Source organism: Mauremys mutica, chromosome 3 (assembly GCF_020497125.1).
Source record: "Mauremys mutica isolate MM-2020 ecotype Southern chromosome 3, ASM2049712v1, whole genome shotgun sequence".
Lineage (NCBI taxonomy): Eukaryota > Metazoa > Chordata > Testudines > Geoemydidae > Mauremys > Mauremys mutica.
The window spans coordinates 109,112,825-109,139,553 of NC_059074.1; the positions used below are offsets into that span (position 1 = coordinate 109,112,825).

Consider the following 26,729-nt stretch of genomic DNA (forward strand, 5'->3'; position numbering starts at 1 on the left):
ATAGTGCAGCGCAGAAGTTCAGAATTTAATTAGAGATGGCTCTTCTGAATCTTAGGTCTTGTCTACACTGCTACTTCACAGCGCTGCAACTTTCTTGCTCAGGGGTGTGAACAGCCCCCCCCCCCTCCCCAGCACTGCAAGTTTCAGCACTGGTAGCTACTCCTCTCATGGAGGGGTGTGTGTATATATGTATGTGTGTATATATGTATGTGTGTATATATGTATGTGTGTATGTAGCGCGTTTAGAGAGCTTTCTCCCAGTGCTGGTGCCGCGACTGCACAGCGCAGTTAAAGCGCTGGCGTTGCTAGTGAAGACATACCTGTTGTCATGCAAGGTTATTTTCTGTGTTTCGGAGGCATTATTTCAGCGCTTTGTCATCTTTCTTTGTATTCTCATTTAAGACCTTACCCTGCAAATGGATCTGCATTCCCGGACTCTTACTTCTGTAAACAATCTCAAACCCAAACCAAATAGTACAGAAAAATTTGGGATGTAACGTTCTGAAATGGGTGAATAAAGTTCTTGTATGCTTGTGTGCTTTCAGTGAGATTGAAAAACAAGAAGTGGCTAGGCTGTGTTTGTTTTATTATCTTCTTTCTCAAGTATCACTTGGTTTATCTGTAGGTTAGCAGGGACTACTCCTTGTGGTTAGCCTTTTCTTTTTATTACATGGAGCCACCCTTCCCAAGTCCTTTGATTTCATATTTGAATTTCTGCTGTTCCCCTGCAGACTTTTTTAATATCCTTTCACAGGTAGTTTCTCAGGGCTGGCCTTAGGGTTGCCAAGCCTCCAGGATTGTCCTGGAGTCACCAGGAATTTAAGAGTGATCTTTAAAGATTATTCCATATGATGAAATCTCCAGGAATACATCCAACCAAAATTGGCAACCATAGCTGGCCTATGTGGAAAAATTAGGGCTACTCAGTTACATTACTTGGGGGTGTAAAAAAATCCATGCCACTGAGCAACGTAGTTAAGCTGACCTAATACCCTGGTGTAGACCAGGGCCGGCTTTAGGAAGTGTGGGGCCCAATTCAAACGTTTTTGGCGGGGCCCCGGCAGGGATGACTACAAAAAAAAAAAAGTAAAAAAAAATCCTTTCATTTCTTAGCAAACGGTTCCCTATAAAAAGTTCTTATTTAAGGTATGTGCCTGAGTGTGTATTTTTTGTACCAGTAGGGTTACCATATGTCCATATTTTCCTCCCGGATGGCGATTTAAGAACCAAAAAGCCTGACGTGTCCAGGAAAATACATATGTATGTTAACCCTACCTAAAGTTCTTTTTTAAAAAGATGGACCTGAACTAGAAATGAGCTCCATTTTACATGTCTGGGTCCCGCCATTCCCTGGGGGTGTGCTAGGGTGACCAGATGTCCTGATTTTATAGGGACAGTCCCGATTTTTGGGTCTTTTTCTTATATAGGTTCCTATTACACCCCCCATCCTCATTTTTCACACGTGCTGTCTGGTCACCCTAGGGTGTGCACATGTGTGGGTCCCAGCTGCTCCCTGCCCCCCTCATTGAAGCAGGTGTGCAGGGTTACATGGGGCTGGCTGGAGGTAGGGGCTGGCTGGAGGCAGGGGGGTGTAGGGTGGGCTGTCTGGCTTCAGGCAGGGTCACAGGGGGGTGCGGGATGGGTTGGCAGGGATGGAGACAGAGGAGTGCGGGACTGGCTGGCTTCAGGCAGGGGGGTGCGGCAGGGGTTGTCTGGAGACCGGCTGGCTGGATACAGGGCAGGGGGTGGGGGGCTGGCTGCGGGCAGGGCAGGGGGGCAGGGACTGGCTGCGGGCAGGGCAGGGGGTGCGGGGCTGGTGTGGGCAGGGCAGGGGGGTGCAGGTACAGGGGGTACAGCCCACCCTGTATGGTGAGTGCCCCATCCACTTCCCTCTCCCGCCAGGGTAGCAGCAGCAGCCTGGGGTTTGGGGGCTATTTAAAGGGCCCTGGGGCTCCCCTGATTCTACCGCCCCGGCACTTTAAATAGCCACGGGAGCCCTGGGGAAGAGGTGGGACTCCGGTGGCTATTTAAAGGGCCGGGACGATAGAAGCAACGGGAGTCCCGGACTTTTTAAATAGCCCCCAGAGCCCCGCAGTCCTACCCCAGGGCTCCAGCAGTGGGGCTCTGGTGGCAATTTAAAGGGCTTGGGGCTCCAGCCCCTGCTGGGAGCCCCAGGCCCTTTAAATTGCCCCTGGGGAAGCCAGGCCACCCCGATACAGTGCACCGGCTCTTGGGCGCGGGGCCCTCTTAGGGGCGGGGTCCGATTCAGGGGAATTGGTCTAAAGCCGGCCCTGGTGTAGACAGCACTAGGTTGACAGAAGAAGTCTTCCCTCAACCTAGCTACCACTTCTTGAGAAAGTGGCTTAGCTACAGCAATGGGAGAACCCCTCCCGACTGTAGATGTAGTGAATGTTTAAACTGAAGAGCTACAGTGACACAGCTGCATTGCCAGATCTGAGTGGCTGTTATGCCTACACTTAAAACACAGCCTCAGTTTGTGTGGGTTTTCTCCTTTTTGTCCCTAAATAAGTCTTCCTCAAAACTTGTATAACTTCCACAAACTTATAATGCAGGATTCTTAATTGATTTAACATTTAACAAAACCTGACTGCTTTTCCTTGCTACTAGGCTTATTCAATGGGCAAAACTAATTGAAAATGTATGTCGCTCAGTGACCTAAGTACTTTGTTGCTGTTTTCCTTAAGATTTTCCCCTCTTTCTCTTTTGTCACTTGTGTATTAACACAACTGACAAAAGAAGAAAATCTGTGAAGAAAATCATTATAGGATGAGGGGGTGGATATGTATAGGAAGGTATTTAAGGGCCCAGCAGACACTAATCCCAACAATTTTCATCTCTGTTGATGAAATTTGTTTTGTTTCAATACTGTCAGACATCTAAATTCATATTAACAGTAGAAGAGAATTTTTTTTAAAGGAAATGTAGACCATGGGCCAGATCCCTGGCCCTACTTCACTTTACAGTTAACCTGAGTTTGAGCACCTGGATTAGCTTATTGGGTATGCGCATTTCTTCAGCAAAGCCCTACCCGTTTTACTATGTCCTCATTGTTTTTGCATTTACCCATGTGTGTCTGGGGGTGTATCCCATGGTTCTTTGTGCTGAGATGCTGTAGGTATCTTTTTCTGGTCAGTTGTGTCAACTGTGAGAGAACTAGTCTGTCCTTTGGGGCAATTGTGGGAAGAGTATTTGAAGACTATCAGCACTCTAATGATATTTTTGCTTATGTTCTCACTGCAAAGTGAGCAGCAGATTCCAAACTGAGGTAAAGCTGGACTCTAACCTGCTCTCTCAACTGTGTAAACTAGCCTGGTCTTAACTCCTCTCCAAACACAGGGCAGATGTTTTTGTGTGAGAATCTGGTTAAGAGCCCAGCTTAAGGCTTTGGCTACACTTGCATTTCAAAGCGCTGCCACGGCAGCGCTTTGAAGCGCTAAGTGTAGTCAAAGCGCCAGCGCTGGGAGAAAACTCTCCCAGCGCTGTCCGTACTCCACCTCCCTGTGGGGAATAACGGACAGCGCTGGGAGCGCGGCTCCCAGCGCTGGGGCTTTGACTACACTGGCGCTTTGTAGCCCCGCAATTTGCAGCGCTGCAGAGGGTGTGTTTTCACACCCTGCTGCAGCGCTGCAAATTTGTAAGTGTAGCCAAGCCCTAATAGTGAAGACATACCCTTGGATCCCTTTGGGTTGTGTAGAGAAAGTAGTGACTGAAATAGGTGGCTTAGGATTCCTCTGACTGCCAGGGATGACAGCTCTGTCATCTGGCAATCACTTTTAGTTCACTGGCTGAGAATCCCTTTCTGCTGCGCCCACTGCTATGCTACAGTATTAGCCCTCCTCCTGAATAGCTACCTTTTGCCTGTTTGACTGGCATGAGTGACAAACAAGTTGAGTAACAGTTTCGTGGAAAGGTGAACTGTAAATTATTTTTAAAAAATCCGCTTTCTTTAGGAGTAGCTCCTGAGTTGCCCCACTGTCCAGTCAATGAGGAACAGTCAATACATGAGCAACAGAATGTATGTTTTCTGGTTCTTTGAAGCAAGGAACTCCAAAAGCAGTGTTTGAACTGATTAATTTGCAAGAGGGTGGGAGTGCGTAAGTCCATGATCCAGGGATATCTTCTCCCAAGACACTATTTGCACGTCATTTCTTTCTTCTTTTCTCGTTATTCTCCTGCACCTTCAAGTGCATAGGGTGTCCAGCTGTTTCCACCACTTATTTTGTTCTTGTGCTGGTCTGTTCAAACTTCTCTGAGTGTCATGTTAAGGTATTTGGCTTCTTTCTCTATTGTTCAATGTAATGTTTCTCTACGTTGCCCTCTTTTTCACTTCTCAGGTGGTGTCCATATTATCACTTGAACTGCAAGTTGTGGTGGTGGCATCCTTATAGCATGTTCTAAATGTATCCATCATCCTCTTCTCTCCATGTTTGATACTTTAGGTTTGTTTGCTCTACTTAGACTTTCTGATGTTGCAAGAAAGTCTAATTAACTCTGAGGATCTTCTGCAGGCATTTACTTTTGGAATGACCTAGCTATCAATTTCTGTCGTAGATTTTCATGACTCTTCTCCATAAACGAAGACAGGCATGATGCTGGTGTTAAAAATGTGTATTTTTGTATCTTTTCCAGTCGTGCTACTTTCATAAACTTGAAAAGATTGGGAAAAGTTGTTAGCTGCTTTTGATGTTCGTTGGTTGACATCTAACATGGTGTCACCATCGTTGCACACCTCACTCCGTAGAAAGGTAAAATAACTTGCTACTTCTAGTATTTCTCTGTCTGTTCTGATAGCCATATATTTTCCCTTGTTGTTTCTTCCATTAGGAGCTATACTGATCTAAGCAGAACAATGTCATCAGCAAAAATTAGGTAATTTGGTACAGTCCAAAGATAAAATTTGCTTTTTGAGAGAACCTTTATTAGCCATGGCTGCTTTAGCAGCGTCTAGAAAAAGGGGTAGATTGAGCTAGAGTCAGAGAATAGTCATTTCCCCAGCTGTTTGAACGCTATCCAAAAGAATATAAAATTACTCTGCCCCCAAAAAATAAAATGAGAAGCATGCAGTATACAAAACTACTACCTCATATCAGTTCTCCCCGGCTGCCTAAATGCACCATGCTTCATGGTAGGTGCATAGAGCTTGTGACATTGCAGAATGATGCTTTCTTGGGAGCCAGATGATGCAACTGAATATGTATTGGTAATGTAAAGAAATATGATTTTTTTTATGATGTCAGTTCACCTTTATTCCAAACTCTTTGTTCTGAATGAGAATCGCTTCTCAATTGCATCGGTTTATTCCATGACTACTGTTCAACTATACACAAGTAAGAGAGTAGAACAGATAAAAACACACTGTCACAATCTATCTTTGCTTTTTACATAGCACTTACTACAGTTTGGCAGCTGGAATCTGTGTGTGTTATCTTTTAATGCTCACTTAATGAACCCAAATTAGTTTATAGATTTTAAGGATAAAAAGCTTAGTAGTCATCCTTTATTCTTTCTCTTCTTCCACAGCCACATAAAGGCTTGAGGAGTAATAATGGCCCAGAGTGACATGAATTGAAAGAGTAGAACAACTCTGATTATAGACACAACTGAGGCTTTGGAGCTCTTATTTATTCCTTTGGCAAGTGATCTATTTTTTTTTCCATTGTGTTGCTCTCTGTGTGATTGAAAGCAAACCTCTTTCATGGAAAAGGTTGTAATTAAATACAAACAAATTGCTAACCAGTATAATCTGCTAGAGACAATGCTTGGGCACACTAATACTTTCTAGAGCATTCCTCCTCCTACAAACTGCCTTAGGATCTTCTCTTCTCTGGGTATTTGCAGAGTTTTCTTCCCCTTTTCTTTTTCTGACTTTGACTGTCATCTTAAGGTGTGTTTACACTGCAATAAAAAACCATGGTCACCAAGTCTCAGCACCTGGGTCAGCTGACTTGAGCTGGGGCTGCTGGGCTGTCAAATTTCAGCTGGAGCCGGGCTCTGAAACCCTTCCTGAACCAGAGTCAGCTGACCCAGGTCAGCTGTCTTTTATTGCAGTCCCAAAGACTGGGGGTCTCTCTTCTTCAGGAGAGGTTTTCCAGAGTCTCCATACGAAGCCTGTCATTGTCTGTTGCCAGTCTGCCTTCTAAATACACTGCCTTTGTACCCTTCCCAAAGCCCCAGTGGCCTGGGTATTGAGATTCTGACAGGAAATTGAACCAGAGTTTTCTACAGTGTGGGGAGAGAGAGCTCATGTGGCTTGAGCATTGGCCTGCTAAACCCAGGGTTGTGAGTTCAATCCTTGAGGAGGCCACTTAGGGATCTGGGGCAAAAATTGGTCCTGCTAGTGAAGGCAGGGGGCTGGACTCGATGACCTTTCAAGGTCCCTTCCAGTTCTAGGAGATTGGTATATCTCCAATTACCTTTATTACCTTATTACATAACAGTGCAGTAAATGAAGGATTACTTTGGTTACTCGCCACTGAGGGACTTTTCAAACAGAGTCCTGCTCTTTGGGTATGTCTACACTTGGAGCTGGGATTATGATTACCAGCTCAAGGACACACATCTGTGCTAGCTCAATCAGAGCTAGGATACTAAAAATAGTGCATAGCCATGGCAGTGCAGGTGGTGGTGGGGGCTAGCCACCCTGACTGTGGGCCTGTCAGGAATGCCCATCAGACATGGTGCAGTAACTCCTCCTGCCACTTGTGCTGCCATGGGTATGCTATCTTTAGCATGCTAGCTCAGTCGGAGGTGGTGCAGGTATTTTGTTCCTGTGCTGGTAATCACCCCCACCAGCTCCAAGTATAAACATGCCCTTAGATTTCCAGAAGTACTGAACTGTGAATGACTGATATCAGAAGTATTTTGCTACTTGAATATGAATTAAAAAAAAAAAATAGCAGCGAAGTGACTGATTTTAACGTGTCTTCTTGCCAGCTGCGCAAGCGCATAAAGATTAAAAGTGAAGTCACAAGAATTCCTTCCTCAGTGACCATGAAGTGGTAAGTCCCAGGGACATTACAGAATCTTGCCACTTGTGTCACAGGTCTCTCACATTTGTCAAGACTAGTGAGTGTTGCTGCTTGTATTCATGACGTTTTAAACAGGGTGCAAATGATGAAGTATGCTCCTTCATACATCATTGTATCCCCCCCCCCCTTTTTAGCTGATTAAGTTTTTTCTGCTTTCTGTAATGCATGTTATGCATAATGTACAATTTTAGAAGAACAGGTTTGGAAAGCAGTAATGCTATGGAAAGATCTAAGGGGTGGTAGATAACAGCAAATTGGGTAGAAGCTTTCAATTTGATATGGTGGTAAATATTATTCATGCAGGTGCATCATATCATGGACCAAGGAGGTGACATTTTCTAAATGGCTTTGATTGGATCTCATCTATAATTCTGTGAGTTCTTCTGTGCTACTCAGTACCAGAAAGATGACTAAAAACTGCAGCAAAATTGTAGAAGAATTAAGATTAGTAAGGAGCTCGAGTGATTTAATTAAGTGGGAAGATTTAAGAGCTATATATGGAAAATGGAGTTGACTAAATTCTGACTAAGGAGGATGTGATAAATCTCATGAGGATTTTGTTGTTTATACTTTTCAAACACCAAAACTTCCTCCCATGTTGTCCTGAGTAGCAGGAGCCCCATCTGTTCCCTGCTCAGCTGCCAAATCTGGACAACTTCCACAATTCAGGTCTGTGTTGCAATGCAAAAATATGTAGTGCTCTGAAAACTTTGACAAAGTGAAATAAGTTTAATTTAATGCCAAATGAAATATGACACACAGGATTCATTGTACTGCACTGGGGACTTGGAGAGAGGAGACTACTTGATTGCGGGTGGGGGGGGGGAAGTAGTGTTGCAAGGGTCTTTGCTGCACAGCTTGGGTCTAACGTATAACACAGACATTGAATGGAGTAACCATTATTACCACAATACCATATAGAATATAAATAGAGCCACATACTAAGACTTTCATATTTTAAAAAAGTATAGTGATTCAATAACTTGTGTGTGTAAACTGCAGTGACCAGCCAACAATTTGGTGAGCTACTACAAGAAGGAAAGTGATGTTATTTTATATAGCCTGTTGGCAAAATTTAGCAGACAGTTAAAATGTTCCTAGTTTTGCCTTCCATGACACAGAGATGATTGACAATAGGGCTGGAGTTGCTTATAATAGCCCTGGCTATGTAATGTTTTATTTTAAATTGTTTTGCCTTCCTAAATTATATCAATGGAGCCATGAAGACCAGTAAAAATACCATTTAAATCCTAGGTCAGATATGCCATGCCTTTATTATAGTGATGTTGTTTCTTTTTAAGGTAGTGAACAAAACTAAGCTAAGTATTTCTATCAAGGTCTGTGCTGGCCAAATAATAATGTTTCAGCAGATTGTCCTGTGGCTGTTACGATACAGTCATGTTTCAGCATATTGCTAACATTTTGAGACCTTTCTCTAGAGGTGTGCAGTGATATTCTAGTACTTTAGAAATAATAATGTTCTTGCTTTAGTTTTATTTCTATTCATTTGATGCTTCTATTTATGTACTTCAGCCAACGAGAAGTATATTTATTTATTTTACCATTGAACTTCATAGCCTGCCGAGAGTGTGTACAAATCACTTCATATTTATTGCTCCTGGAAATGTGTATAACATGAATTCAACTAATTTTTAGTAGGTTTCTCCATCTTGCTAGTTTATAGAGTCAGTGTGAGAGAAAAAAGTAAATCTCCAGTGACCCCTGAGGGACCCCACTTAATAGTATTTCCCATTTTTGAAGCACAGTCGTTCTCTCTATATGATGTCTTATGTTTAAGCAAGCACAATTTTAGTACTCATTGCTATGTTTTAGTTATGGGGCTTTTCTGCCTCACTGCAAAAGGAATTGTCAAAATGTAATAAACTTCAGCAGTGTGAGTGCTGAATGGCTCCAGTACCTAGATGAAACGATCATTAGGTAAACTACCTAAGTAGGAGGAAACACGTTTTTAAGTTCAACAGTGTTAAGGCACTACTCAGATCACTGTCTGCTTCTCCAGTGTGCTGCTCTGTATTGTGATGTCACATCAACCACCGGAGTATTCTGGAGTGTGGAGCCAGCATATAGGGCTTTCCCCCACCATAAGGGTAGTTTACTAGTGTTTTAATAAGCTAATCTTCAAATCAGGGACAGCTCTAGAAATTCCGCCGCCCCAAGCAGGGGGGCGCGCTGCGCCGCTCGCGCCGCCCTTCCCCGGTCCCGCAGCCGGGGCAGAAGTGCCTGTGGACGGTCCCGTGGTCCCGCGGCTCCATCCGAGCTGCGGGACCAGCGCACCCACTGCAGTCATGCCTGCGGGAGCTCAAGCGGAGCCGCGGGAAGAGGGGACCCTCCGCTAGTCCCGGGGCTCCGGTGGACCTCCCGCAGGCATGACTGCGGAAGGTTCGCTGGAGCCAAATGCCGCCCTGCCAGGACAATGCCACCCCACACGCCTGCTTGGCGCGCTGGGCTCTGGAGCCGGCCCTGCTTCAAATGGTTCAGAGTGGCTTTTTGAGTTAGAAAACTATGCACAATGCAGGGTTTTTTTGTTTTTTTTTTTGGTGAGGTTTTTTTTTTTAAAGCTGCACTTCCCAGAATAAATGCAGGTATCTGATTTTTATTTTAGTTCCTCATTTCTTTAGCCTTGTAGATTACCCTATCTCAATTCTGGGTAGGGTGACCAGATAGCAAGTGGAAAAATATTGGGACAGGAGATGGGGGGTGGGTGGGTAAATAGGTACCTACATAAGAAAAAGCTCCGATAATTGAGACTGTCCCTATAAAATCAGGACATCTAGTCACCTTAATTCTGGGCAAGCAGACAATGACCAATGTTGTTGCAGACTCTTTTGCCATGTGTAGAAGTTGACATGTTGATTCTGCAGTTCCTGATGTACCTATTTCTCATAAAGACACAACCCTTAAAAATTAACTACTCTTTAAGCCATATTTCTCTTTTGTCAAAGAGGGAAGCCAGTAGTACAAGTTTGGTTCTAATTGTGTTTAGTAAGAGCCTTTGATCCTCATTGCTTACAACTAGATTTGTCATTCTTAAAGGGAAAGATGCGGATACCGCATAACCTCCCCTGCCCTGTGAAAGGAGCAGACGTGTGACCCATCAATGATGGTATTGTCCAGCAATCCTTCAGTTTATTTGAATTCCATCACCATGTTAATTTAACCTAGTACTGCACCTGATGGACATCAATAGTTATTCATCAGCATTTCAGGGCGAACATCCTACATCCACAGCAAGGACTCGGGAGGTGGAAACCTTTTAACATGTTGTATTACACTTCCATTCAGTGATCTCAGAACTCTATGGAACAACCTTCACAGTGCTCCTGTGAGGCAGTTAGTATTAATTTTTAAAAGCAGTGCATGCCAAAGTACATAGAGCTTGTCCCCTAGTGGAGAAACATTGTAACCAGTTTTAAAATGGTACTATTCGGTTTTATGTCTAGTTAAAGCCATAGTGCGGACCTAGTTTTAGGCCATTTAATGTGGCCTTGACTTTTTTATTGATACATACATACTGAACTAGTTTCAAGTCAGCCTTTACGTTAGTCAGCTAATGGCACACCCACATAGCCTGTGGCAGCCTGCAGCAGTGAGCCTCCTAACCTGGGTCAGCAGACTCAGGCTCATGTTGTTGCACTAAAAATAGCTGTGTAGCCAGAGCTTTGAAGTTGTGGCTTGGGCTCTGGAGCCCATCCCCCCTCTAGGCTTCAGAACCAACCCGAGCTTCTATGTCTACATAGCTGTTTTTAGCATGGTAGTTTGAAACCCGGTAGCCAGAGTCTGTCAACACAGGTTGGAGACTTACTGTAGACATTCCCTTAGTTTTCAGACTGGTTCAGTAGAAGTGTTTCAGGCATCCTTAAACCACCTAAAACTGAATCTACAGTATGGTTTTAACTGGTTTTAAAATTTCTGAAGATGTTTTAAAACTGCTCAGAAAATTTCTCCAGTGTGCACTGTCTTTGTGGACCTAACTGACTTAGACAAGGTGTCACCAGGAGCTGCAGGAGGGTTGTCTGACTTCCAGTCTTCTGCATTAATTAGATAACCCCTTTTTTCTATATGGACAAAATGGGATGCTGATTTCCACATTCCCAATGCTGTAGTTCCATCAGAAAAACCTTTTAGTATGTGAGAATAACAGTGTTTTGAAATCCAGATCATACTGACTTATCTTTACCACAGTCCCATTAAATAACTAAGTAAAACATGGGGAGTGGAATGTGTGTACAAAATTACTTACCCGAGCAACTGTCTGCTGAAATCCCTTGGCTTGGAGTTCTCTGAAAGTCCTGATATGCTGTGACAATCTAGGATTGGCTTCCCTTTGACTACAAATTCCATTTCTGTATTCTCTTATTTCTTTTGATACTCCATTTAGGTAGAGTTTATCTCGGGGAAATTTTATAGTATCATAGAAATGTAGGGCTGGAAGGGATCTTGAGGTCATCTAGTCCAGCCTCCTGTACCAAGAGAGGATCAAGTGTACCTAGACCATCGCTGACAGGTTTGTCTAACCTGTTTTTAAAAACCTCCATTGATGATGATTCCACAGCCTCCTTATTCCAGTGCTTAACTATTCTGATAGCTAGAAATTTTTTTCCCTAATATCTATCCTGAATTTTCCTTGCTACAGATTAAACCCATTACTGCTTGTCCTATTTTCTGTGGAGATGAGGAACTGATCACAGTCCTTAACATATCTGAAGACTTTTATCCAATCACCCCTCATTCTTCGTTTCTCAAGACTTACCATGCCCAGTTATTTAACCTTTCCTCCTTAGGTCATGGTTTCTAAACCTTCTCTCATTTTTGTTGCTGTCCTCTGGATTCTCTCCAGTTTGTCCATCTCTTTCTGAAAGTGTGGTGCCTGGAATTGGACACAGTACTCCAGCTGAGGCCTTACCAGTGCTGAGTAGAGTAGGACCATTACCTCCTGTGTCTTGCCTATGACAATCTTGTTAATACACCCCAGAATGTTGTTAGCCTTTTTTGCAAAGGCATCACATTGGTGGCTCATATTCAGTATGTGATCTGCTAAAACCCCCAGATCCTTTTCAACAGTACTACAGCTGTTCTCCATTTTGTAGTTGTGCATTTGATTTTTTTTTCTTTTTGATTGTAGTACAGTTGAACCCTGTTATCTCGCCGGCCTAGGGGTTTGCCAAAAATAGTCCAGATAACCGATGATCGAGATAAACCCCTATCCACCCCCCCACCCCTGAACTCCCCTGCCCTCTCTCCAACACCCCCTCCCTGCCCCCTTACCGCGGTGCCTGCACGTGGCTGGATCCGGCGAAGCGGGACGGGGACCCGGAGCCGGGCAGCCAAAGAAGCGGGACCTGGTAAGCGGGCCGGGCGGCTGGCGAAGCGGGGACCGGGTATGCGGGGCCGGGCGGGCGGGGCCGGGCAGGGACCGGGTATGCGGGGCCGGGCGGGCGGGGCCGGGCAGGGACCGGGTATGCGGGGCCGGGCGGGCGGGCCGGGCAGGGACCGGGTATGCGGGGCCGGGCGGCCGGGCGGGGACCGGGTATGCGGGGCCGGGCGGGCGGCGAAGCGGAGCCGGGCGGGGGGGTGGCAGGCGAAGCGGGGACCGGGTATGCGGGGACGGGCTGGCGGGGACGGGCAGGGACCGGGTATGCGGGGCCGGGCGGGCGGCGAAGCGAAGCCGGGCGGAGGGGCGGGCGGCAAAGCGGGGACCGGCGAAGCGGAGCCGGGCGGGCAGGCGGCAGGCAAAGCGGGGACCAGGTATGCGGGGCCGGGAGGGGCCGGGCAGGGACCGGGTATGCGGGGCCGGGCGGGCGGGGACGGGCAGGGACCGGGTATGCGGGGGCGGGCGGGCGGCTGGGGACGCGGGGAGCGGGCGGCTGGGGAACCGCGCGGCTGGAGAGCCAGGGAGCGGGCGGCTGGAGACGCGGGGAGCCGGACTCGAGATATTAGGGTTGGGCAAATCGACATAACGGATGAGAAGCCCATAAGATAAAGAGGGAGTTTGGCGGTTCCACTTGTAAAACCTCGAGTTAATAGGATTGGCAAGTTAACCGAGGCCGAGATAAATGGGTTCGACTGTACTTGGCACTTGTCTTTATTTAATTTCATCTTGTTGATTTCAGACCAATTTTTCAGTTTATTATGATCATTTTGAATTTTAATCCTGTCCTTTAAAGTGCTTGCAACCCCGCTCACCTTGGTGTCATCTGCAAGTTTTACAAGCATATTCTCCACTCCATTATCCAATTAATAAATATTGATTAGTACTGGACCCAGGACTGACTGCTGTGTGACCCCTCTACATGCATCCTCCCAGTTTGACAGCGAACTATTGTTATCCTGGTGAGCTACAATAAGCTCTGCAAAGTATAGGGTTAACTGTATATAACGTGGGTCATACCAATTTGATATTCAGTGGTGGTGGTAATTGTATAAAAACCTGTGTTTCAGTGCATGCTAGATACCTACTCTTTCCTTTAGTAGGTAGGACTGAATTTACAAACCCTCAAGGCCGTTAATCAGGCAGGGTAATCAACATGGGAGGTAAATTGGCTTAGATAACTATTCTGTTGAAGGTAATGGGCACTTAATTAGGATATAGGGCAGAGGTTTTCATACAGTAGGGCACACTCCCTCTAGAAGGGTGCAGAGGAGTGTTTGGGGGGGCACGGTGACGCCAGGCGGCTTGGGCTTCAGTCCAGTGCAGCGGGACTTGGGGAGAGAGGGCCACCTCCAGCTGAGACTCATCATAATTGGCGGGGTTGGGGGGGCAAAACTAAAAATCTGGGGAGAGGGGGCTCAGCTCAAAAAGTTTGAAAACTAGTTCTGTATGGCCAGTCATGTGTAGGGCTGTTGTTATCCTGTTCAAACTGCAAGAAACAAAAATTCTGTAACATGTGCCAGGAGCCATAAGAAGGGACCCTTTATGAGAGAAGGCATTTTACTCCAATGCCCCATTTATCGTCTCCTCATTCCTCCTCAAATTGCAGCAATAAAGAAATATATTTGATAAAAAGCTGCTATATTCCCATTCAGAAAGGTAGTTTTTGCATATGCTCAACCATTGTAGCTTTATGTAATCAGATGTTATTGTGCAAGGGTCTGTTGCTCATGACCGCGCAGAACACATTTCCCTGGCAGCAAGGCAAGTGAAAGGGCATTACTAAAGAGAGTAGTATGCCTTTTTGTCTAAGGAAGCGTGGATTCCTTTCCCCCACTTCAGATATTTCTTGGCTCAAACTATAGTGTGAGGGCATACTTTGGATAACTTTGTTTTTTGTGGGATTTTTTTGTACTGGCTTTCCTAGAGCATTGCGTGGATTGAAGTTAAGATTTTTAACCCAGTCTCTTTCAACTAATAATGGGGTTTTAATTGCCCTGTGCCCCACTAATTCTAGCCTCTGACACCTACTTGTCCCACAATCATCTTCATGCATTTCTTTCTTAAAAGGGGTAAACAGAACAACATTGGGTAATTATAGGTGTATCCCCTTGATGCTGATCCCAGGTAAAATGATTAAATGGCTGATATGGGACTCAGTAAAGGATTAAAGGAATGTGATACAGTTAATGGCAATCAACATGGATTATGGAAAAATATCTCTTGGCATACTAACTGCATATCTTTTTTTCATGAGATTACAAGTTTGGTTGATACAGGTAATATCGTTGAGGTAATAGACTTAGACTTCTGTAAGGTATTTGTTGGTATCACATGACATTTTGATTAAGATACAAAATAAACATTGCACACCTTGAATGGATTTAAAACTGGTTGATGTATTTCAAAATGTGACACTAAATGGGGAATCATTGAGTGGGAGTGTTTCCAGTGGAGTTCCTCAGGGTTCTGTTTTTGGCCGTACGCTATTTTATCAATAGCCTGGAAGAAACCATAAAATCCTCACTGATAAAGTTTGCAGATGACCCAAAAATTGGGAGAGGGGTAAATAATGAAGATGACCATCATTAATTAAGAGTGATCTGGGTTGCTTCATAAGCTTGGCACAAGCAAATAATCTGGGTTTCGATACAGGCAAAGGTACAGTAGAACCTCAGTTACGAACACCTTGGCAATGGAGGTTGAACTAAACGTTACGGTTGTTCTTCTGAAACTTTACAACTGGACATTGACTTAATACAGCTTTGAAACTTTACTATGCAGCAGAAAAATGCTGCTTTTAACCATCTTAATTTAAATGAAGCAAGCACAGAAAGTTTCCTTACTTTGTCAAATCTTTTTTTATACTTTACCTTTATTTTTGTAGTAGTGTACTTTATAACACAGTAGTGTACTGTATTTACTTTTTTTGTCTGTGCTGCTGCCCAATTGTGTACTTCCAATTCCAAATGACGTGTGTGGTTGACCGGTCAGTTTGTAACTCTGGTGTTCGTAACTCTAAGGTTCTGCTAGTGCAAATATTTAATGCTGATGATGATTAAGCATTGGAACAACTTAACAAGGGTTGTGGTGAACTCTCCATCTTTCTTAACAGCCTAGTATAAATTTAAAGTTCTTTACTATCAACAGTTCTCCCACATACATCAAGATTTGCAACAATAAATATAAATTGGCTGCGGGTTCACAAATGAATTATAAACTGACAATTGGGACACTTTAAAATAGTGAGCCCTCTTTGGACCCTTTCTAGTTTGACTATAATCTCTTCTGAACTAAACTTGTGAGTTTTATGCCAAGAGCGATCGGTGCGGTCCAAGAATTTGAATCTATCCTATCATTGCATTCCAACTGGGATAGTAGACTATTTTTCCTAATTAATTGCTTGCTTTTAATTCAGAACTCAGAGTTGGTCAGTTTTACCTTAATCCTAGCATTGTGAATGAAAAGTACGGTGATTTGCTTCTTAAGACTCTGAATCCTAGTTGTAAGATCATGAAATGAACCCAGGCATTTTGGCTTCTGTAGTAAGCTAAATGGAAGACGGATGTATGTAGCTTCCTCTCTGCAAACAGTAGTCTAGTGCTATTTGCCATGCTCTTGAAGCTTAGTTATTGCATAAATCTGGTGTTCAAGTTGTTTGACTCCAGTTGTTGTGTGCATTTAGCCTTGTGCCTTTCTCGGCACAACTCTCTCAAGCAGGAAATTGCACCTCTGCTATGGAATACCAAAATGTCTCCTTCCACCTTGTATCAATTCTGGTATCAAATCAGCAGTTATAGCCTTTACAAAATTTATTTTTTAAAAAGATACAAGATGTAGTAAAGATTGCAGAATAAATGGAGATATGGGAATCCACATATCTCCAGTCCTTTTTCCCCCTTGAAATGATGAACAGTCTATTGAGTGCCTGGATCATTGGTGGTTCTTGATATTGTCCACTGGATTTGTAACTTTTTTTGTTGCCATAACTGATAGTTTTTCACCTGGACATCTTACTGACAGCTGAGATGTATCGGGAAATCTACAAATTATAGTCCTCATTTGCCTACCTGACCTTCCTCTGCCCCTTAACAATATCTCTACTGCTATATTTTTCTCAGCTCTTAATAAACATCTGTTGGATGTCTTCTCATTCTGGTACACAGGTGGTCTTTATGTGGGAGTTACATGGTGAAATTTTAAAGGCTTGTGTTATGCAGGAGAGTAGACTAGGTGATTATCATCCCTTCTGATCTTAAAACTGGTGAGTCATCTCCATGAATGCAAGTGAGCCAAATAATTCCTAGATTAGAGAGATTAAAAAGGGAAAAAGGTAGCACATGGCCCACCTGAATATGTGGAAAACAATTATAATACTAATGTAACCTCCCTCAGAAATGTAAACACCTTCTCTGTCCATTATGCAAATCTAATTCATAGTTACCTTTTTCATATCTCTGTAGCCAGTTAATTGTCCCCTTCTCAACCTCAGCACTGAGAGGGTCAAGTGACTTGCCGAAGATCACACAGGAAGATCAATAATTTTAGCCCAGCTCTCTCAAGTCTTAATCTAGTGCCCTAATCACTGGACCTTCCTTGTACTCTAACCTTCATCTGTGTCTCTTGCTTGCTCTCCCTGCTCCTCTTTGAACCTATGTAACAATCTGGAATCGTAATGCAGGAATTTAGCACCGGGCTCTACATAAGTCAATAGAACAGCCCTGGATTCCTAACCATAACCCTTGAGACTGCCACCTACAGTGGGTACTTTGTCAGTGTTATGACCCTGTGGCTGGAATTTTTTGTTCTGCATTGTCATTGTGTAAAAACAGTGCAGTAACTGACTGATATGTGTAGGTGTCTGAAAAGGGCCTATTGTCTGATATCACAGTATCATTTGTGTGTCTGCGAGCCTTGCACGCTCTTCAGTTTCTTTTTAAATTTCATTTTTATGTGTGGAGATGGGCAACATGGTGTGTCAGAATATTTTTGCTGGGAGGTATGGAAACAGCTATTTTAGTATCTCTTTAGCAGTTGGGACACCGGTTTCCAGGTAAGCTTTGTATCTTGTCAAGCAAATACTATTAGCTCAGAGGCTTGCAGCATGCTCTCATGAGAGTCACAGGGGTCCTTGATGACTCCTCTCAGGTGTTTCTTCTGATGTCATCTACCCCAAGAAATAGTTAAGAAGTGAGGTGTAATTTTGTTTCAAGATGACGTATCCTGTATTCCTTAGCCTTGCCTACACGGAGGTTTTATCACAATTACAGTCATTGATGTAGCTGTGTTGGTGCAAGCCCCAGTGCAGACAGGCACCATTGTTACTTGCACTGGTGGAGTTATTACCCTACCTTTTAGTTTTGCCTTATTTCAGTAGTAGAGTGTACCAGTGCAACTACATTAGTGGCTAGCCACTGATGACTAAATTTTGAGGCAGATTCCCAGTATAGACAAGGCCTTACGGAGAGATAAGGGGCCAGACACAGGTCCCATTGAAGTCAATGGCCAAAGTTTGTCTTCATTGTGAGATGGGATTTGGCCCATGTTATTAAAGAACCACAGTGCTGGCTGACCACCTAAAAATTTAAATTCTTGTCAATTGACCATTACTTCCTCCTTTCCTATCAGCCTCCTCCCCTCATGCCCCAACCATATTTCTCTTCCCTAATCTGCACTGACCACCTCAACGTGTCAGGAGTTAGTATTCATCCTCAACTGATTCTTGCCTTCTCTAATGACACTGCCAACAAGGATGCTCGTTTTGGCATGTAGATACTTGTACCTTAAGACCTGGACTGAGACCCCCAGCTCTTTTCACATGGACAATCAAAGCATCAGAAGGTGGTAAGACTTGTGGTCATTGACCTGGGTGAAATGCAGACTTGCAATATGGAGGTGAAAGGTTACAAATACTATTACATATGCCTTGAGCCATTCACTCCTCCCAGATTCCTGTTAATGTCGGTCATATTTGAGAAGGGAGGGGATCTACTTAACAATCTTAAGTTTATCTTTTTAAACAGTGACAGTCATTAAGATGATTATTTAGTAATTATATTATGGTAATGCCTAGAGGCCTTCATCAGCATCAGGGTTGCTTGTGCTAGCCACTGAATGAAATCCTACTGTACTTACAGCATTTTTATTTTGACTTTTATTACTCCATTAATTGAAAGTAAACACTTAAGTGATGTCTGTTTGTAAATAATATACACAGATTTTATATGTGAGTAAATCTCTATTTTTAAGTACACTTAAATTATAAATGCTAAATGCTTTTTCTGTTCAGAAAAACTGAGCACTTTTCCCCTTTCTTCTGTAAACTCATACTGGTGTGATGTGGGGAGATATTTATCATAAATACAGTGTACATACCCCAAGGCTAGACAAGTAGGCATTTCTAATTTTGTTACATTCCTAGTACCATAATTGAAAACCCAGAGGCTAATTCCTTATTTTATTTCTAAATTCCTTCTTTGTAGAAAATTAGAAGTTTAAACAAAGGGAGCAAAGCAAATTTAAGGCCGACTTAGATGAATGTTGACCCTTGCTCACTCTTGCTGGACTGGTTGACACACAAAGCAGTGGGACTGTCTGATCTGGCCCATAAAACCTCCCCAGTGCCCTTTTCATGACAAAAATGTGCTTTTCCAACTATCCCTTAACAAATACCTTCTGTCTTTCAGGATTTAAGTAAAAAAACCCTGTTTAGTGCAAGTGTAATGTCAATGGTAAAAGGAGGAGGCTGGTTTTAAAGATGATTACTAGAAACAGAGCGTAAGCGAAGGGCAAACCACAACTCAGTGAAGTCTCCCCTTATATGTATATCAGTATGAATAGTGTGTTCAGGAACAAAAAGGAGGCATAAAGCTGAAAACTGGAACAGAACTGGAGTATGAAAAAGTCCTGATCAACTGAAAGGATAATGTTCATGGTGGAGGAATACGCAAGGCTGCCAGTGACTTCTGTAGGTGATTAAACGCCAGAATGAAGCTCTGGCATTTGATCTCAAGAGCCATTTGTTATGAGTGCACTCAAGTGACACAAACATACTCCAGTTACACAACATGGTACAAGAGACAACAAACAATGTGCTAGAAAATCCTTTTTTCTTTTCTCTTTGTTGTGAGAGAATGCTTTTTACTATTGTTAACGGTGGGGGTTTTCAACCTTTTTCTTTCTGCCCCTTCCCCCCCCCCCAACACTCAAGGGCCCAGCAGGGGACGGGGCACAGTTTTACTTCTGTTTGGGTGGGGGCAGGGGCTGTCAGGGCTCTGGCCGGCTTTGCACAGTGGTGTCCAGGGAGAGCGTGCCATCTTCACACTCTGACTCACCTCAGCAGGCCACCCAGCCTGTCTGGGTTGTGGGAGATGGGGGTCAGAAGCAAAAATTGTAACTGAAAGTGGGGGAGGGGACTCAGCTCAAGAAGTTTGGAAACCATGCAGGGTGCAGGCAGGGGGTAGTTAGGGGCTGTGCGCAGACAGGGAGGTAGCTCAGAGTGCAGGATAGCTGTGGCTGTGTGCGGGCGGGAAGGTAGCTCAGAGTGCAGGCAGGAGGTAACTCGGTGCAGGGAGAGGGGTATCTAGGACTGTGTGTTGGCAGGCGGGTAGGTCAGGGTGCAGGGAGGTAGTAGCTAGGGGCTGTGTGCTGGGAGGGGGCCCCCGCTGTGGTCGCTGCTCCCTGAGGGCTCTGCTGGCCCTGGGGCCAGGGCCACTGCCTGGGCAGCTCTCCTCTTACTGGCTGCATGAGCAGTCAAAGGGGGCTGGGAGCTGAGGAGGAGCTGCAAGCCCAGGCACTAGCAGGAGATGCGGGGGAGGGGGGATGCTGCCGCTGCCCACTCCATGGCACCAGGCAGAGCAGCAGCTGCCTGCACTTCCTAGCTCCCCACCTCCAACCTGGACACGGGGCAGGGCCTTGGGGGCAGAAGGAGAGGAGGAGGTATGTGTGTGGAACCTGCTCCTCTATGGGTAAGGCACTGCAGTTTGGGGAGTCAGCTCTCCCTGTGTCCCCTGCACTCCATCCTGTGGGCTCAGGGCTTCTGCCCCGCAGGGAGCGTTGAGGCTCCAGGATTCAGCCCTGCAGCTCCTGTTTATATCCCTGTCGGGGGTGCTGTGGCTCTGGGTTTCAGCTACAGGGTTCTGTGGACTCTTGAAAGGGCTGAGTGGGCTGCGGACCCCCCATTGAGAGCCTCTGGTTAACGTCCGCCACTCACTGTTGAAAGGAAAGTTCATTAAATGACTAAGGGCAGGGCTAACAAGTAAGAAACTAACCGAGGGAATGGTTTGTGTAATAATGGCGTGAGTTATGTGCCAGATTCTGTACTGTCTTTATGCAACCCCATTGAGTCTGGGGTTGCGCATGTATAACTGAGAACATCATTTTGGTTCATAATGTTTGCTTATTTCAGTATCTTTTTGAAAGAGAATTTTTTTGGTCTGTGGCTGAAAATCTTAATTTTGTCATGCACTTCCCTGAATGGTAATATTTTATGTGGTCTAACATAGACAGTTTGTCATCTGTGTCATAATGTCAGTCTCTGGTAGTTACCTTTACAGACAGGGAGAAATCCACATAAAATTAATTGGGCATTGTGTATGTTGCTCTAGTTCAGGGGTAGGAAACTATGGCACAGGTGCCGAAGGGGGCACGTGAGCTGATTTTCGGTGGCATTCACACTGCCTGGGTCCTGGCCACCGGTCGGGGGGGGCTCTGCATTTTAATTTAATTTTAAATTAAGCTTCTTAAACATTTTAAAAACCTTATTTACTTTTACATACAACAATAGTTCAGTTATATATTATAGACTTATAGAAAGAGACCTTCTAAAAACGTCAAGATGTATTACTGGTACGCAAAACTTAAATCAGAGTGAATAAATGAAGACTCGGCACACCACTTCTGAAAGGTTGCCGACCCCTGCTCTAGTTAATAGTACATCAGTCTTTCAGATGTGAAATTCTCTTCCTGGGGATTTATAACTGAACGGTAGATGCAACCTCATATTAATTATAATCCCTAATTACTAAAACGCTAATTTGAGCTTTATAAATCAAATATAAAAGTGTGGCCTGGATGGGAAAGTAACATCCACAGGTTCTGAAAGTGAGCAGAATGCTTTGGAAAATCTTAAAGTAAATGTGACTTTTTATGTTGCAAGAATGCTTAGTTGTTAAATTGATGGGGTCACATAAATTCCTAGATGGGTAGGTAGAAAATACCTAAAACAAAGGATTGGAGTGAGAGTGTGCATTTTTGGCACTTTGTCAGAGGCTGAAAAAATAAGGGGTTCCCATTTAAAGTAAAATGAAATAGTCTGCTAGTCCAGTAGCTTGCATCGACAGATGCTTGTGTTGTCAACACAATCCTTGCCCCAGATACCACAGTGATGAATGTGGTATAAATGCCTAGATAGTACTCAGCCCTTGGGTCTGAAAACTGGGGCAAGGAGGGGGGGAGAGAAAAGGGGAAAACAAACTATAGAGCAAAGCTTTGCTGGGATAGCACTAATAGTAAACTCCTGGTGAAGTGTCAGTGTGCTCATACGTGCATGGGGTTATGGTGGTGAAGGTCAGATCACAGTTCACTGCAAATGCAGTTTCATTTGTTTCTTAATTTGTTGGTTTACATGATCATTGGTACTTTTATTTTTGCAAACGTTATTAATAAACCTGCATTATTATTTTTCAGTGGTAACCAAATTAACATAAAACTACAAATATTGGTTTAAATTACTCGTGTTGGTTCTCTCAAAGGCTTAGGAATGCAAAAAGACAGATCAAGCCCATGAAAAGATGTGTTCTACATGCATATCGAGGGGGTCTTTGTAGGGGGATGGAGATTAGTGAATGATGCTCAATATTTCAGTCTTCATCTAATCTATTACGGTATTTATCTATTTATTTTTGTGTTATTAAACACCGATTATAGAAGTGTCCATCCCAATATCTTGGCACCCCTACAAGGCTTTACATTCATATTAATCCAAAAAATTAATATGAAATGCTTAAACCCATACAGTCACTATCAGTTCCGGCCCCCAAACTTAATTATCTCATGCTAATAAATAACCTCATCCAACCCTTATTCTATCCTCTCAGCAAATGTCTGAAAAATAGATAAGCTTTGTCAGTATGTCTGGGCCCTGGAGGACCATAGGGGAAAGACTTTTTTGAGTCACGGGACCCTGGTGAAGAATGCCAGGCTGGCAGCTTCCTCTTCTCTGTAATGTCCTGGGAGTTGTCATTTCAAGTGGCTGTATTAACCAGGACTGTGGCAATGTGGCCTGGGGAGAGGGATGGTGTTTTAAGTAATTAGGTCTACAAACATTTAAGGCTTTAACGGATCTAAACCAACACCTTAAACTCCACTCAGATGTTGATAGGCAGCCAGTGCAGCTATTGCATCATCAGGGTTCTGTGTCCAGTGTGAGACTGCTATGTTTAAAAGGCTGCTATGCTTTGGATGAATTTAATCTTCTGAATAGTCTCAATGTGTAGCTCAAAATAGTGTGGTGTTAGTCTGAACTTGTGGTGACAAAGACATGGATAAGTGTAAAAAGTCTGAATCTGAAACATAAGGTTACTCTTCCTAGCAGCCAGGAGGGATGTGAGTTAAATGCATAGGTAGAGGCTCAAAGTGCTCCCACCACTTCCAGAAATACACTGCCACCGGTTGTAACTTGAACACAGTAGATTCCACAATTGCTGTCTTGGAGTCATGACGTTGCCCTGTATCCTGGATGCAGGAGGTTTGGTCTGAATCTGAGCAATTCTATCCGCAAAGTAGCCAGCAAGTTCTTCACAGTGAGGCTGGGATTGTTTTGTTTGAAATGCTCTCTCTCAAACACCCCAGGATTGAGGTGGTATTCTTATGTGCAGAATTTAAAGAATACATGTTCACTCATTGTCTTTCCCTCTCCCCTCTTTTCTCTCTAGATGAACACAATGATGTACAGAAGAAGACCTTTACAAAATGGATAAATGCTCGCTTTTCCAAGGTAGAAATAATTTTCAAAAATTCCAGTAGGAACCAAATAAATGTCAGCTCTAGGTACCATATTTTGTTTCAGGGCTTTTAGCACTTCCTAAATGTACTTGGATCAAAATTTTGAAGAACTGTCTCAAAAACATAGTAAAGTGTATAATGACAAAATATGTTTTAAGTAAAATATTGGTAATGTGTCTCCTCTTCTCCTCTTCCCCCCTTCCCCCCCGGCAACTAAACACACTGTATCCTCTCAAAAATATTGCACCACTGTACTCTTGTTAGTTTGTGAGAGACACTTATATTCAACAGGTGTTAAGAACTACAGTTTTCTGCAGGCAGTGTCTGTTCGGTTCATAGTTGTCCTGCTGGAGTTTACTCTGCATACAATATCTTGCTTGAGTGCATTAGAGTGGATTCTAATAACTAGCCTCCACTATGTTGATGCTAAGTCAATTCTGCTCATACACAATGTTCAGTGAACCTTCAATCTGGTCCACAAAGTGCTTCCAGTTTGAGTCTTGGTTATAAACTGGTGGATAACTGTTCATTCATTTTTGCACACTCCTGTGCTTTCACACTCTAACTTTCCTGTGACTTAAAACCTATTGAGGGCTGGGAAAAGAAGTTGTAGCATTGCACAGGGAAGAAAAATAGCTATTTTAAACCTCCCTTTATGCCACTCTGCTGATTACTGAAGATGGAACCTTGTCCATAAACACAATGGCCATGGGATTATTTCCTAGTTAATAGCATGAAGAGAGGAACCCTGGTTAGCCTCAAGTGAAGAACATATCTTTCTGGGCCAGAAAGGCTACTGAAAATAGAACAGAAATTAAGTGGGTGCCTCACTTAATGGAAAGATACATGCATGTGAAGTCCAATGTTTGAGGACAAGTACGAGGAGACAAATTTAAAAACATTTGTGACACTGTTGTGGGAAATGATAATATTATAGACTTCTCAAAGCTATAGCTTGGTCTGCAGAACGTAGAGATTTGATTTCCCTCCCCTTGGCTCTCCAAATTACAGTATATTGTTTAAATGCAAGGTTGGCATGATTTTATTCATTTTGACCTGATGGTTCATTTTGCTGGATAGGTGAGATTCTTAGCTTTTAGCCAAGATAGTCTTGGCCAGTGTTTTAGTTTGGGGAGAAGAGTGTATAAGTTGATCATGCCAGACACATCCTTCTCAATGCTGCTTAATGAACAAAGGAAAAAATGTTCTGAAAAAGCAAAAACAAATTGAGAGAAACTTGAAGCCTGATGTTATTTTTCTCCCTACTTTGGGCCCCAATCAGCATGTAAATAGAAAAACTGACAATGTTATTGCATTAGCATATCACAATTCAAGTGAAAGGTCAAGAGTTTTCTATTTATTCATCTCGAGATACAATTTTTGTTGTGACATTGGCAAGTGCAACTTAAAGTTTCATGCAGTGAAATTAAGGGCTTTTTATATATATTAATGCACTTCACACAACACACATTCTACCTGTTGGATTCTCTTTCACGGGAAGTAGAGTCTAATACTATGCCCAGATTTAGAAAGATCTGGGCAATTTCGTGACCCATTCATTAATAACACATGAAGTTATGCAAGCTAAGTTAATGGTTAGAAGATTTGTGCTCTAGGGCGTAAAGTGATCACCTGTATGATACACTTCTAATTTTTTTTTTCATGTTCAGCTCAAGCACTACTTTGCACAGGAAGGGCACTGGCTTAGGAAGATTAATGCACTTGGATACAGTGGTGATGAGCATGATAAAAGGTGTAGGTAGAAAGATAATATAATATTAGAAAGCCTAGTTCCTTATAGTTTTAAAAACCTAAGGAAATTAAACAGGAATACTTAGTAGTTGAAAGCAGTCTCATCAAAATGTGTTTATGAAATCATTTTAGCTGCTTAAAATGTAATTTCTACAAGTCACAGTTGGGTTAATTGGGACACCTCTCATGATAGAGAAATGAAGATGAGAGAAATTGGGTAGGTTTATGTAGCTTATATCACAGAAAATAAGCAATTTCTTAGTTTTATATCCATTTATAAAGAATTTCTAAGTTCAGGCTCTAGGAACTTGAACATTAATTGTACTGTAATTGCCCTTCATTTGAATGTATAAATGAGTGGAAAATAGTTTATGCTGTGCTTGCTGTATAACACAATTTAATGTACAGAGAAAGAGAAAATATTATATATCTCCGTTTCATAGCTGCTATAATTTCATGCACTTTAAAAATTGCTTGAACTTTAATTAAACCAATTGGACATTGTTCTATACTGTACAGAAGATTCTTAGACTATGTCGTTCTCGTGTCTTGTCAGTCACTCTAAGAATTCCATTGGCAGTTTAATAACACCCCAGTTGCACATAAACTATTTTAAAGTAACTTGCCTTTTTATAAAAAAATTTAAGTGGTAAAGAAGGCAGTTAATTTACTTTGCTAAGCCTCAACGTATTGAAAGCTGTAGTATGCTCAGTTTCATCTGACTTCAGCAAGTCTATGAAGCTGGCACCATAGGAAGATCATCCAACTAATTTAAAAAATCTATATACTTGCTTACAGGTACTGTAAGAAAAATACCCCCCCGTATTAGTATGTACCCAATATAAAAGCTAAATATGCAAACAATTATAAATTGCAAAAATGCTGGAAAGCTGCAAACCAACACAACTAAGCCAGGGGAATTTGCCCTTTAATATTCACTTTCTATTGTGTTGTCCAATCTACTGTTAAGAGACAGGTTATAGGACTTCTGCCACTTTCCTAAAGAGACTATTCCACAAAATAATGTAACTAATTGTCAGGAAGGTTTACAGTTAATATCTGGAAAATGTTTATTTTTTTAATAGCGTACTGCTACTCAGAGTTATACTTGTGTGTAAATGTTTGTTCTTGAAATGTGTGCTCTTCAAACAATTGTTACCTCCTATCCTGTCCTTCCCCCTTTTCCCTCTGTCACCTCTAGTTTAATCTATACTTATAATTAACACATGAAAAAACTACATTAAAAGAACATTATTAGGGTTGCAAAGTCAAGCACTCAGAAATTAGGAAATGCCAGAATTAAGATTACCTGTGCCACATTAATTCCCCCTCCCCTGTGTGTATGCATTATGATACAGTCTTTAATTACATGATCACATACTGTTTTTTCCACAGGATCCTTGCCTCATGCAGTACGCAAAATAAATGATGCTCAGTTAATGAGAAGCTATTGAATATTTTGTTCCGTGTGTGGCCCCAGTTGTTTACTGCACCATATTCAAACTCTGTTCTGAAGACTAAATTATTAATTTCCT

At 43.0% G+C, this 26,729-nt stretch overlaps 1 protein-coding gene across 2 annotated transcripts in view; it reads left to right on the plus strand.

Annotated features, from left to right (window-relative positions):
• Nucleotides 1-26,729, plus strand: part of UTRN (utrophin) — a 577,733-nt gene that overhangs the window by 70,549 nt on the left and 480,455 nt on the right. For both annotated transcript variants that reach the window (XM_045009515.1, XM_045009516.1), the window contains exon 3: nucleotides 23,373-23,434. In XM_045009515.1, coding sequence (XP_044865450.1) covers nucleotides 23,373-23,434 — 62 coding nt within the window. The remainder of the gene's footprint in view (nucleotides 1-23,372; nucleotides 23,435-26,729) is intronic.